This window comes from Aquarana catesbeiana, linkage group LG03 (assembly GCF_042186555.1).
Source record: "Aquarana catesbeiana isolate 2022-GZ linkage group LG03, ASM4218655v1, whole genome shotgun sequence".
NCBI lineage: Eukaryota > Metazoa > Chordata > Amphibia > Anura > Ranidae > Aquarana > Aquarana catesbeiana.
In genome coordinates, this window is record NC_133326.1 from 38,364,746 (window position 1) to 38,378,244 (window position 13,499).

The following is a 13,499-nucleotide window of genomic DNA, read 5'->3' on the forward strand; positions in this document are numbered from 1 at the left end:
TTTGTGTTTGACTGGCCTCACTGGGTCTACAGTTTTCTGTGTATCTATGATAAAGAATGCATAAAAAAAGTACAATGTAGTGTGATCAAATAGGATTTCAATGTAGTGTGATCAAATAGGACCTCAGAAGAACTTGGAAAGGTTTATGAAACGATATCTAAGGAAATTTAGCACAATTGCTACACTATCTAAGAGTGGGCATACTGCACACAGCAGTACAAGGGCACTTCTTAAAATCCTTTTAAAATCCTTATACATGTAACAAAGAACCTTGGGCTGGTAGGGATCTGAAGGAATTTCTTAACCCAGATCCCATTTGTGTTTCTAAGTCTAATATAAGAAAACACTTTAGAGAAATGTGTATACTAGAGGTTACTACACAGGAAACCAAAAAAAGAACACCACTCATCTGAAGCCTACCGAACATTACTGGAAGCTATATTTGGGAAACCTTAGATCAGAGTATCAGGGCTCACTCTCTCTGGTCAAAAAACTTAAGCAACATAACCATGATAAAAAAAACAAGACATATAAGTAATTCAGCAACAGAGTTGTTTTAACAGAAGCCATACCATATATTAAAATATGCCTGACCTTAATTTTTTTGAAATGCTGTGGCATAATCGGAAGCAGACTGTTCATGCAAGACATCCCAACAATATAAAACAGCTAAAACAGTTTTGATGTGTAGCCCCCTTTTTTTTCAGGAAAGAACAACTTTGCAACATAGGACATAGGATGGCCATTATAAAAGGAAATACAGCATTTCAAAAAGTTATGTGGCAGGATAACCAAATGGTACATTAACTATATTAAATAAGAACAAATACCAACCTTCTTTGTCAAATCCAGAGTAGATAGAAATAGAAAAAAAAATTGAATAAAAAGAAAAATATAAGAGAGAAAGATGGGAAAGATAGGAACGTACATCATTGATTGCTATTAACTTATTGTATATGTGAACTGACTTTCAAAGGTCTATAAAGAAGACATGATTAGTGACACACTGTACACTGTAAAATAACACTGCAGAGTGGTGTTAAATGTCTGATATGAAAGAATGTAGCCATAGTTCAAAGCAGGGTTAGAAAAAAATGTCTTAGAAGTGTGAAAAGCCCAATGCATCAAGATGATGGACTATGTTTAAATATACACCTCCAGTTGATTGCCATATGTTACTGTCAACATTATCATTATGTTAAACATAGCAAACAATGCACTTCTCTGAAATGTTTTTTTTTTTTGTTTTGTTTATTTGCCATTTCATATGCTTTAAGTATGGCACCCCATTATAGAATGGAGTGGGTCAGTAGATCTCCAACACCAAGGTACAGGTTCCATTGGTTAGAGTTACACCTTCTTTAAATCAATGCTTAAATAAACTGTTTAATAAAGGTAAGGCAATGTAATATGTTTTCAAATACGTTTGCTTTAATTCCTTGGAGTTAGAAGTACATTTTCACATTGTAGGAGCTATTCATGCAGAAATCCCAATATTTATATTATATACTATAAATAGATTTTCCATCATTTTAGTTACAATTAAATATTCATAAAGTAATATATCACATACATTAAAAGACTGTCAAAGGTCTTCTAGGACTTCTATATAAAAATATACACAACACTAGTGTATAGTTAAGATTTTTCTTAGACAAAGAAAAAAAAAAGAATAATAACATATTTCCATTGTGCCTTTTTTTTTTATCTTTCTCCCTTTTACACCATTATCCCTGAAAATAAGATTGAATATAATGATGGTAATTTTAAATTTTGATTAATGCATCAATAATTTGAACTAGCTTTCAATGGCTTTGTTAAATTACAAAAAAATCTGTAAAGCTTTACTGAGCCTGAATAACGCGGAGAAAAAAAAAAAAAAAACCTCAGTATCAGATGATGCCAAATTGGATAAAAGATGGACACATTTTCTGAAAACCAGCCTCATTTAAACCATCTCTTGTTTTCTGAAATAATGTGTTATTCAAGGGGAAAAAAAAGCCCAAACACTCTTCACATGTTTCTGACATAAACAAATAATCATACCGGCAGCCGGAAGTAAAATCAACATGCTATACACATTTTTTTTTTCTTTCTAATAGAACTTAAAGCTTTGTGTAAGAAGCCCCAGTTCTAGCTCCTACCCTGCATAATATGTTGTTAAGAAAGATATCTCAGCTAGTATCATATAGCACATCATGCAAAAATAAAATACTCTCTATTACTGCTTGTACCATAACCATGCAGAGTTTAAGTATATGAATATTTTTTATATTATTCTATATTATATATAAAAAATCTACTATTTAAAAATTTTGCATAGGTTTAAGGGTAGGATGATCAATATATATATATATATATATATATAAAGTATATATGTATATATATATATATATATATAGTATATATGTATATATATATATGTAATATATATATATATATATATATATATATATATATATATATATATATATATATATATATATATATATATATATATATATATATATATAATTATTATTATCCTACCCTTAAAACTGTACATTTATAAATACTAGAATTTTTTTGTTTTATCACGTTATAAAAAGGGGTACTATCTTAGTTGTCAGTATTTTAGTATGATTTCCAGAGACACATTGACGCTAAGTTAGTGTAGACCAATTATCTACATGTGATGATGTCTCACAAAGGCCATCAACCGCTACATTCTCCTCTAGCGATGGAAGAACTGATTGATAAACAGTCCAAATTGGAGAAATCGTATTGTCTCTGGTGAATCACGATGCCCTGAATCTCCTAATTTTGTGTCACCTACATTGATTCATAAATCCATATAGTTAGACTTCTTAATTGCATGAATATTTGTAAAAAAAAAAAAAAAGAAAACGAAAAGAAGATCAATCAGTAAACACGCACGGTATTCTAATGAATTTGATTATTGTACTTCTCTTAAAGGGAACAGATAGTCCAATTTGCCCCTTCACTAGTATAGGGGCTGATTCACTCATCTATTGTTTTTTTTTTCTTAATTTGAACTAGTTTATAAAATTCTGTGTTGCATTTTCAATGCTGGCAAGCGAATAAAAATTGATAAAAAACTGATCTTGACCTGTAGAAAAAAATGATTATTAACCATAACTAATAAAACTTCATCACAAAGAGCCAAACATTTAGAATCTCGGATTGGCCCTGGAAATTAGGAAGACCAAAAGACTACGCTTTGTTCCAGGGTTTACCTGACATTTTCCAAAGAACTGACATTCAATCACACAGGCCATTAGTACAAAGATCAGTACTCACATATGCTACCCCGAATTCTCAGTGTCTGAAATCTGGTTTATAGGAGGCCTATCTTACCTCTACACTAGTTCAAGTCCTCCACAGATCTATAACTGAAGCAGCTATTAGTACCATACATGAGCAAACATAAATGCACAATGAAACAAAATTTCTGCTACAAGTGAAGTTAAAGAGGTAGAAAGCCCACTTTTGAACTCGTACCTACAGATAAGCCTATAATAAAGCTTACCTGTAGGTACAGTACAGTGAATATCTCCTAAACTTGCACTGTTTAGCAGATAATCACATGGGATGAAGCTGATGATGCCATCGGCGCATGCGCTCTGAAGGGACGGCATACCCGTGCCGTACCTCCAGAGCTCTGTGCTGGGGCCGTGTTTCCTGTGCACATGAGTGGGAGTGATGTCATCACAGCCTGGCCATCCATAAAGCCAGAGCCCACAAAACGCGGAAGGAGGACCGGGTGAAGATGAAAGCCCTGTCAGAGATGACATTGTGCCACTGGTAAGTATTTCATAATGTGCTAGCATGGGATGCATACTAGCACATTATGCCATTGCCTTGCCTTTTTTTTAACCGCTTGCCGACCAGCCGGCGCAGCACTGCGGCAGAATGGCACGGCCGGGAAAAACGACGTTATGTAATGTCGCTTCATCCTGTGGCCACTAGGGGCGCGCGCTCGCCCACGGAGCCGATGCGAGTGCCCGGCGGTTGCGATCACCTCCGTGCTCCCGTGATCACTCGGGGCACACGGAGAACTGGGATCTGTGTGTGTAAACATACAGTTTCCGGTTCTCTGCGGGGAGAAGTGACAGATCGTTTGCCCATACAGAGTATGAACAGCGATTTATCTCTTCCCCTACACAGTCCCCTCCCCCCTTCAGTTAGTACACACACTAGGGAACACATTAACCCCTTGATCACCCCCTAGTGGTTAACCCCTTCACTGCCAGTGACATTTTTACAGTAATCAATGTATTTTTATAGCACTAATCGCTGTAAAAATGCCAATGGTCCCAAAAATTTGTTAAAATTGTCCGACGTGTCCGCCATAATGTCGCAGTCCCGATAAAAATCGCGGATCGCCTCCATTACTAGTAAAAAAAAAAAAATCAATAATAAAAATGCCATAAAACTATCCCCTATTTTGTACGCGCTATAACTTTTGCGCAAACCAATCAATATACGCTTATTGTGATTTTTTTTACCAAAAATATGTAGAAGAATACATATTGGCCTAAACTTAGGAAAAAAATAGTTTGTTTATATATTTTTGGGGGATATTTATTATAGAAAAAAGTAAAAAATATTGCATTTTTTTTTCAAAATGGTTGCTCTTTTTTTGTTTATAGCGCAAAAGACAAAAACCGCAGAGGTGATCAAATACCACCAAAAGAAAGCTCTATTTGTGGGGAAAAAAAAGGATGTCAATTTTGTTTGGGTGCAGCGTCGCACAACCGCGCAATTATCAGTTAAAGCGACGCAGTGCCGAATCACAAAAAAGTGCTCTCGTCAGGAAGCGGGTAAAATCTTCCGGGGCTGAAGCGGTTAACGTCCACGTTTACTACTGTTTCAAGTCATCATAAAAATCTAAAGTCATGAAAGGAATTGTGACCTCTCCCATGATGTTTTCGTTTCATTTTTTTGATTTTGGGTCTGGCTTTCTGCGCTGCATGGAAAATGGGACTGCTAGCAGGCAACTAATGCCGCATACACATGGTCGGACTTGCCAACGGGATAACCTCCATCGGCATTTCCAACGGAAAAAGTCCAATGGGGCATACACACGGTCAGAATATCCGACTGATAGCTACCATCGGACTTTTTCTGTTGGAAATTCCGACCGTGTGTACGGGGCATTAGACAGCCAATGGAAAACTATGATAGCCAGTAGAGGCAAGGCAGCAATATCTCCACTGAATGATCAATATTGTTGCAGTGGAGAAAACCTCTAAGACACCTACACAGAAAGGTAAAGCAACCTAAACTACAGGTTAAACAGTGGATCAAAAACCTACATCTGCTAGAGGTTTTAAGTGATGTGAAGTCATCATAAAAATCAAAATACATGAAAGGAATTGTGAGTTGTCCCATGATGCTCCCCTTTCTTATTTTGATTTTGGATCTGGCTTTCTGAGCTGCTAGGCAAGTGGGACTGTCAACTGGCAACTGGGATGCCCAAAAGCAAACTATGGAATCCAATAACAAGACAGTAAAGGCAAGGCAGTAATCTCTCCACTGCATGATCAAAATTGTTGCAGCGGAATACTGTAAACCGCTAAGACACCTACACTAAAAGGTTAAAGAGGCCAAAACTACAGGTTAAAGAGTGGATTCAAAAACCTGCATCTTCTACAGGTTTTAAGTGAAGTGAAGCCATCATAGAAATTAAGACATGAAAAGAAATGTGAGTTGTCCCACAATGTAGCTCCCATTCTTTCTTTTAACTTTGGGTGTGGATTTCTGAGCTACGAGGAAAATAAGATAGCCAACGGGTAACTGGAACAGCCAATGGCCACCCATGATATCCAATCACAAAACAGTGGAGGCAAGGCAGTAATCTCTCTACAGAATGATCAAAGTTGTTGTGGTGGAGAAAACCTCTAAGACACCTACACTAAAGGGAAAGGTAACAAGGCAAAACTGACAGGTTAAAATGTGGATCAAAAAGACGGAATAAAAAAGTTTACCTTAGAAAATATTTTCAGTCACTAGCAAGTTGATTGTTATATTAAAATCAGAGATGCACAGAATCATCTAAAATGTTTATGATGATTTGTAACATTTTTTTTTTTTTTGACACATTTACAAATTAACGCAAAATGTTATAGAATGTGTGAAATGAGAAACTAAATACAGTAAACTGAAAAAAGATTACCTGATGGATATGGCTGTTCCAGGAAATGTGCATAAACAGTTTGGTTAGCAGCTCCATGCTTATTTTTAGCAACCAAGGTATAATTTCCATTGTAATAATGTGTAGGTTTGTTAAATAATAGGCATCCTTCCAGAACATTGTCCTGCCCATAGTATTCTGTACGTATGAAATCCACCTGCCGCAAAGCGATTTTGTTATGATACCAGGTTAGTTCTGGACGTGGATTCCCTCGTACCACAAATTCTATACAATGCTCGAGACGCGATACCGGCTCCTTCAAACTCAGGATCCGAGGTGGGTCTGATAATTCAAATACAACAAAAGAGATAAGAATGTTCGGCTAAGGATCATAGATTTGAAGTTACAGCTTCAGTAACATATGAGCATACACAGTCTGAGCCCACTAAATATACAAGCCAAGAATAACTAATAAATATATTTTTCTGTTCAAATTAACATCTCAGATACCTGTAGAGAACTTTAGTCATAATTAATTCTGACATCTAGGCACATATAAAAAACACTAATTCATGTAAGTATGTGTTTCCTAAAAATTACCTAAGACCAGCTGGTGCAAGCATCTGAATCTGATTTGAAATCAACCTCTTGCAATCTCTTTTACAGCAGAGCTCAGATTGGGAGAGGAAGAAGAAGCACAAAGAGCCAATAAAGAGCCAAGTACCTTTTAATGGGCCAACCTCAAAGTATACACATCTTTCCTCTTAATAAACCTTTTTAATACTGCTAGATGCTGCATTCCTGATAAATGGAAACTAATGGCACACTAGACTTCCACTGCTTAAAAAAAGTGAACAAAATTACATTCCCTCTATAACATAGAAGAACATGTCAAAGCTATATGGGTACCCAGAGGCATATTTTTAATCACATATAGAGATATTTTGGGACTGGTCTTGCTACTTCCTCCTCCCCACATCACATCACCTCATCTTCAACCACTTTATGTTTCTTTTTTTAAGTCTCCCTCCCGCCGTCCCCTTTGCCAATTCCACCCTCCCTTGCCCCACACCCATGCCCAATATACCCGTCACCACTACCATTGTTTTTCACTCCAGTATTAGTTAACCACCACATACACTTTTCCAACTTCTGCCATTTTCTAGTCTTGTTAATGGGCTCCACCATCACTTTAGTATAAAATCAAAACTGTATAAACAGTAGATATAAAGTGAAAATTGTACTAATATGGAACCTCATCTGTACAATATTACAATGTATATTTGAAAATAAATAATGAATATTGAAATATATACACTACATTGTCAAAAGTATTGGGACACCCACCTTTACACGCACATTAACTTTAATGGCATCCCAGTTCTAGTCTGTAGGGTTCAATATTGAGTTGGCCAACCCTTTGCAGCTATAACAGCTTCAACTCTTCTGGGAAGGCTGTCCACAAGGTTTAGGAGTGTGTCTATGGGAATGTTTGAATATTCTTCCAGAAGCACATTTGTGAGGTCAGGCACTGTCTCTACTCTAATTCATCCCTGTCAGGTTGAAAAAGGGTGGGCCAACTCAATATTAAACCCTACGGACTAATACGCCATTAAAGTTCATGTGCAGGTGTCTCAATACTTTTGACAATATATATATATATATACACACACACACACACACACACACACACACACACACACAGTATCTCACAGAAGTAAGTATACTGCTACAATGTAAAGTAGTGAGTGCACAGCTTGTATAACAGTGTAAATTTGCTGCCCCCTCAAAATAACTCAACACACGGCCATTAATGTCTAAACCGCTGGCAACAAAAGTGAGTACACCCCTAAATGCAAATGTCCAAATTGGGCCCAATTAGCCATTTTCCCTCCCCGGTCTCATGTAACACTCGTTTGGTGTTATCGCTCTCACTCTTTCATACTGGTCACTGGAAGTTCAACATGGCACCTCATGGCAAAGAACTCTGAGGATATGAAAAAAAGAACTGTTGCTCTACATAAAGATGGCCTAGGCTATAAGAAGATTGCCAAGACCTTGAAACTGAGCTGCAGCATGATGGCCAAGACCATACAGCGGTTTAACAGGACAGGTTGCACTCAGAACAGGCCTCGCCATGGTCTACCAAAGAAGTTGAGTGCATGTGCTCAGCGCCATATCCAGAGGTTGTCTTTGGGAAATAAACTTATGAGTGCTGACAGCATTTCTGCATTGGTTAAAGGGGTGGGGCGTCAGCCTGTCAGTGATCAGACCATACACCGCACACTGCATCAAATTGGTCTGCATGGCTGTCCTCCCAGAAGTAAGCCTCTTCTAAAGATGATCCACAAGAAAGCCTGCAAATAGTTTGCTGAAGACAAGCAGACTAAGGACATTGATTACTGGAACCATGTCCTGTGGTTTGATGAGACCAAGAAAAACTTATTTGGTTCAGATGGTGTCAAGCGTGTGTGGCGGCAACCAGGTGAGGAGTACAAAGACAAGTTTGTCTTGCTACAGTCAAGCATGGTGGTGGGAGTGTCATGGTCTGGGGCTGCATGAGTGCTGCGGGCACTGGGGAGCTACAGTTCATTGAGGGAACCATGAATGCCAACATGTACTGTGACATACTGAAGCAGAGCATGTCCCCTCCCTACAGAGATTGGGCCGCAGGGCAGTATTCCAACATGATAACGACCCCAAACATACCTCCAAGACGACCACTGCCTTGCTAAAGGAGCTGAGGGTAAAGGTGATGGACTGGCCAAGCATGTCTCCAGACCTAAACCCTATTGAGCATCTGTGGACCATTCTCAAATGAAAGGTGGAGGAGCGCAAGGTCTCTAACATCCACCAGCTCCGTGATGTCATCATGGAGGAGTGGAAGAGGACTCCAATGGCAACCTGTGAAGCTCTGGTGAACTCCATGGACAGGAGGGTTAAGGCAGTGCTGGAAAATAATGGTGTCCACACAAAATATTGACACTTTGGACATTTTCACTTGAGGTGTACTCACTTTTGTTGCCAGCGGTTTAGACATTGATGGCTGTGTGTTGAGTTATTTTAAAGGGGACAGCAAATTTACACTGTTATACAAGCTGTACACTCACTACTTTACATTGTAGCAAAGTGCAATTTCTTCAGTGTTGTCACATAAAAAGATATAATAAAATATTTTCAAAAATGTGAGGGGTGTAGTCACTTTTGGGAGATACTTTTTCACCTACCATGATCCCTTTTTACCAATTCTGAGAGCTTCCAAAAAATTAACACACATACGTAAATGTTATTGCCCTGACATTTTGCTTTTATGCAAATTGTAACTATGTGAAAATTTCATTGCTGTGCCTCCTGTACAGATATGTAGTAATTAACTGGATTTCCCATGAACGTGAAGGTACAGTACACTGACCCAAGCTTGAATAATATAATACCTACTCAGTGTGCTTCCTTTTAAAAAAAGGTTCTAAAGGTTGGAAGGTAAAGAGCATGTCTGAGAAGATAGCTGTGCCTCCATCTTTCATTACCTACCCATTATGTTCAGTGAATGTGTTCATATGCAACTTGCTGAGATCAAAACACTTGATTTAACTATTAGTAATGGAGGCAATGCTAACTGCCTAGGTGTAAAGGTCATTTGAACAATAAAAGACTAACTAAGAAACCTATTTGATTAGCCTTATCCTGGTCCAAAACATAATTCAGCCTTATTGCTTCCTATGCTTCCTCACTTTGTGATATACTGTGTAGAGAAACTGGTGACAACTTTGAAACTCAGGACAATAGCCCTTGGTCCAACTTACAGTTGACAGTGAGTAATACAGTTGCATTGGTCATCCCCACAACATTTTCTGCTATGCAGGTCAAGGCGTAGCCGTTGTCTTCTCCGGAGACATTCACTAGGGTCAGGTTAATAGAATGCACATTGGTCCAATTGACATTGGTCTGTAGCCAACACAAACACGCAAGGAAGGCGTTAAAGAATTATGCAAGAAAGCCGTTAAATATTGAACAAAGCAAATGCAAAGAGATTGCTATGAAGCTATCAGCACAAAAGAACAAAAGCAGCTTTCATTATGACATCAAAGAAGATTTCAGCAGAGAAAAAAGAATTCAATTCTACAAATGGCTTTTTTTGTACATAGTTATTTCCTTAACAATGTTAACTATATTTTTTATCTCTATAATTGCCAGAATAAAGTCCAATTTCCATATAAACAATAGTGGGGAATTTGTACAATTAGTAAAAAATGTGTTTTGTGCGTAATAGCTTTACACTTTGCAATTGTGTAAGACATTATAGAGCTATTCAAATCGATAATTTCTTTAAAATGCAGAAAATACGCAGATTCTAAAATATAATAATTAGTATTTAAGGCATTATCTATAAAAGAGTAATACAAACAAAGCTGAACAATGTTATCTGCTCATGTAAAATTCTGTGTTCATTAAAGTATGTAAAGTCTTTACAGACCTATCATTTTAAATGATTTAATAAAGAAAAAAAATGTATTTATTCCTTCATCCGTCCATCAAGTGATATTTCATTTATAGGTCTGATGAATGGGACTCAACTAGGTATATTTCTGTACTTGCATAGCCTTATATGAAAAACACAGACAGAACCTCAGAAGGGTAAAATGTTGGGAGAACCATGGTAGACCACAGGGAAAGCTTCAGCGGTACAGAACACATGGAGAATCTCAGCAGGTCAAAACACAGGGACAATCTTAGTGTTGCAAAACAATGAGAGAACCTCAGAAGGACAGAACACAGGTAGAAGCTAATTAAGGTAGATCACAGGGAGAACTTCAGGATCTTGAAACATTGGGAGAACTTAATTAAAAAACACAGAGAGAACCTCAGCAGAGCAAAACACAGACAAAATCTCAGCAGGGCAAAACATGAGCAGAACGTTAGGATGAAGAAACACTGGGAGAACCTCATTAGGGCAACAGACTGAGAGAACCTCAGCAGGCAAAACACAAGGAGAACCTCAGCAGGGGAAAACACAAGCAGAATCTCAACAGGGAGAACACTTGGAGAATCTCAGCAGGGCAGAACACTGGGACAACCTCAACAGGGCAGAACACTGTGAGAACCTCAGAAGGGAAAAATACAAGGAGAACCTCAGCAGGGCGAAACACTGGGAGACCTTCAGCAGGCCAGAACAAGAGAGACCCTCAGCAGGTCAGGACACTGGGAGACCCTCAGCAGGGCAAAACAGGAAGCACAAGCAGAACCTCAGCAGGACAAAACACAGGTAGAACTTAAGCAGGACAAAACAATAGGGGAACCTCAGTGGACAAAACACAGGTAGAACTCAAGCAGGACAAAACAATAGAAGAGCATCAATATGGCAGACCACAGGGAAAGCCTCAGCAGGACAGAACACTGAGAAAACACCACCAGGACAGAACACTGTGAGAATGTTAGCAGACTAGAACACTGGGAGAACCTCAGTAGGGCAGAATACTGGCAGAACCTCAGCAGTGCTAAACACAGAAAGCACAAGCAGAACCTCAGCTTGACATACGCTGTAAGGAATGATTACATCAGAATCATTCTATGACTTAGAGCCAACCAAACCAAAGGTATTAGGCAATTCTAATTTTAACAGATGTTAACTAAAGGGGGACAAATCTGCATTGTCCTAAATAAATCAGAACAAGCATTAGGCAGAAGGGAAAAAGCAAATGGAAACAGACAAGTGACAGGTTTAGACACAGAGATGTGACATGCACTGAGTAATAGAGACAACAGAGGGCTTGGACAGACTTTACACTTGTACAGTATTACTCAAAAGGAACAGATGCCACTCTGAGCCTTATGACCTTCTTCTGCACTTTTACTAAATGGAATGGACAAGGTTCCCACCCCTATAAAATATAAATGGGAGATTTTCAATTCAGTTCACTGCACAAGTGCACAGCTAAGCTTCTCTGCTAAATAAAATCTGTTAAAAGTTCTGACAAACTTTTTTCACCAACTCAGTTTGTTCCACAAACTAAAATACCATGATGATATCTCACATTGTACACTCTTGTCACATATTATTATCATTTTTATCTTATCACTATTATTTTATGTTATCATTGTAAATTGCTTCTGCTTTTTTATGAAGCAGTGCAAAGAGCACTGAGGAAAAATTTGGTAACTATTTTGTATGACCAGAATTGAGAAAATGAAATGAAATCTAATTAGGAGCTAAAGGTTCAGATAACTACCATATTTATCGGCTTATAACACGCACTTTTTTCCCCTTAAAATCAGGGGAAAATCGTGGGTGCATGTTATACACCTATCCCCGCTAATTTTGATCGATCGGGGCGATCGCCGCCGACATACACATAGCGTGTAGATTTAAAAATGGCACCGCGGAGCGGAACGAGTGCCGCCGAGATCACAGTGACTGGGCGGAGCCGAGATACACATAGCCGATTGTACTCAGCTCTTCTCGGCACCGCTCACAGTCACGCCCAGTCCTGCCATTGGACCTGTGTTATGTCCATCATAGGGCGGGACTGGGCGTGACTGTGAGCAGCGCCGAGAAGAGCTGAGTACAATCGGATATGTGTATCTCGGCTCCGCCCAGTCACTGTGATCTCGGCGGCACTCGTTCAGCTCCGCCGAGTCCCTGCGAACTCCGCGGCGCCATATTTAAATCTGTAATGGACACTGGGGGCAAGGCTGAAATGACAAGGCTGCACTGACCACTGGGGCAAGGCTGCACTGGGGCAAAGCTGCACTGACAAGGCTGCACTGGGGCAAAGCTGCACTGACAAGGCTGCACTGGGGCAAAACTGCACTGACAAGGCTGCACTGGGGCAAAGCTGCACTGACAAGGCTGCACTGGGGCAAAGCTGCACTGACAATGCTGCACTGGGGCAAAGCTGCACTGACAAGGCTGCACTGGGGCAAAGCTGCACTGACAAGGCTACACTGACAAGGCTGCACTGGGGCAAATCTGCACTGACAAGGCTGCACTGACAAGGCTGCAATGGACACTGGGGCAAGGCTGCACTGACACTGAAAAGGCTGCAATGACACTGACAAGGCTGCAGATGGACACGATAAGGCTGCATTGATGGGCATTTTAATGTAAGTTTTTTTTCCTTAAACTTCCCTGCTAAAAGTTTTTTTCCTTAAAATTCCCTCCTAAACTTGGGGTGCATGTTATACGCCTGCGCGTGTTATACGCCAATAAATACGGTATATATTGGGCCCTCCTGCCCATCAACCTTTGATTAAAAAAGCAAAGGAACCAGGGCGAAAATTGTTGGCTGTATCATGACTGCATTGGTATTTTGGCAGCTGCCATACAATAGCCCAGCAGTGGGATTCATCCATTTGTGCTATAAAT

At 39.1% G+C, this 13,499-nt stretch overlaps 1 protein-coding gene across 8 annotated transcripts in view; it reads right to left on the reverse strand.

Moving 5' to 3' along the window:
* The window catches only part of NTRK3 (neurotrophic receptor tyrosine kinase 3), a 1,063,191-nt gene that overhangs the window by 511,258 nt on the left and 538,434 nt on the right, over nucleotides 1-13,499 (reverse strand). For all 8 annotated transcript variants that reach the window (XR_012242732.1, XR_012242731.1, XR_012242729.1 and 5 more), the window contains exons 8-9: nucleotides 9,940-10,081; nucleotides 6,179-6,478 (exon numbers count right to left, since the gene is read on the reverse strand). Coding sequence is in view for 4 of the 8 variants with exons in the window: in XM_073618426.1 (XP_073474527.1) it covers nucleotides 6,179-6,478; nucleotides 9,940-10,081 (442 nt within the window). In the remaining 4 variants the exon portion in view is untranslated. The remainder of the gene's footprint in view (nucleotides 1-6,178; nucleotides 6,479-9,939; nucleotides 10,082-13,499) is intronic.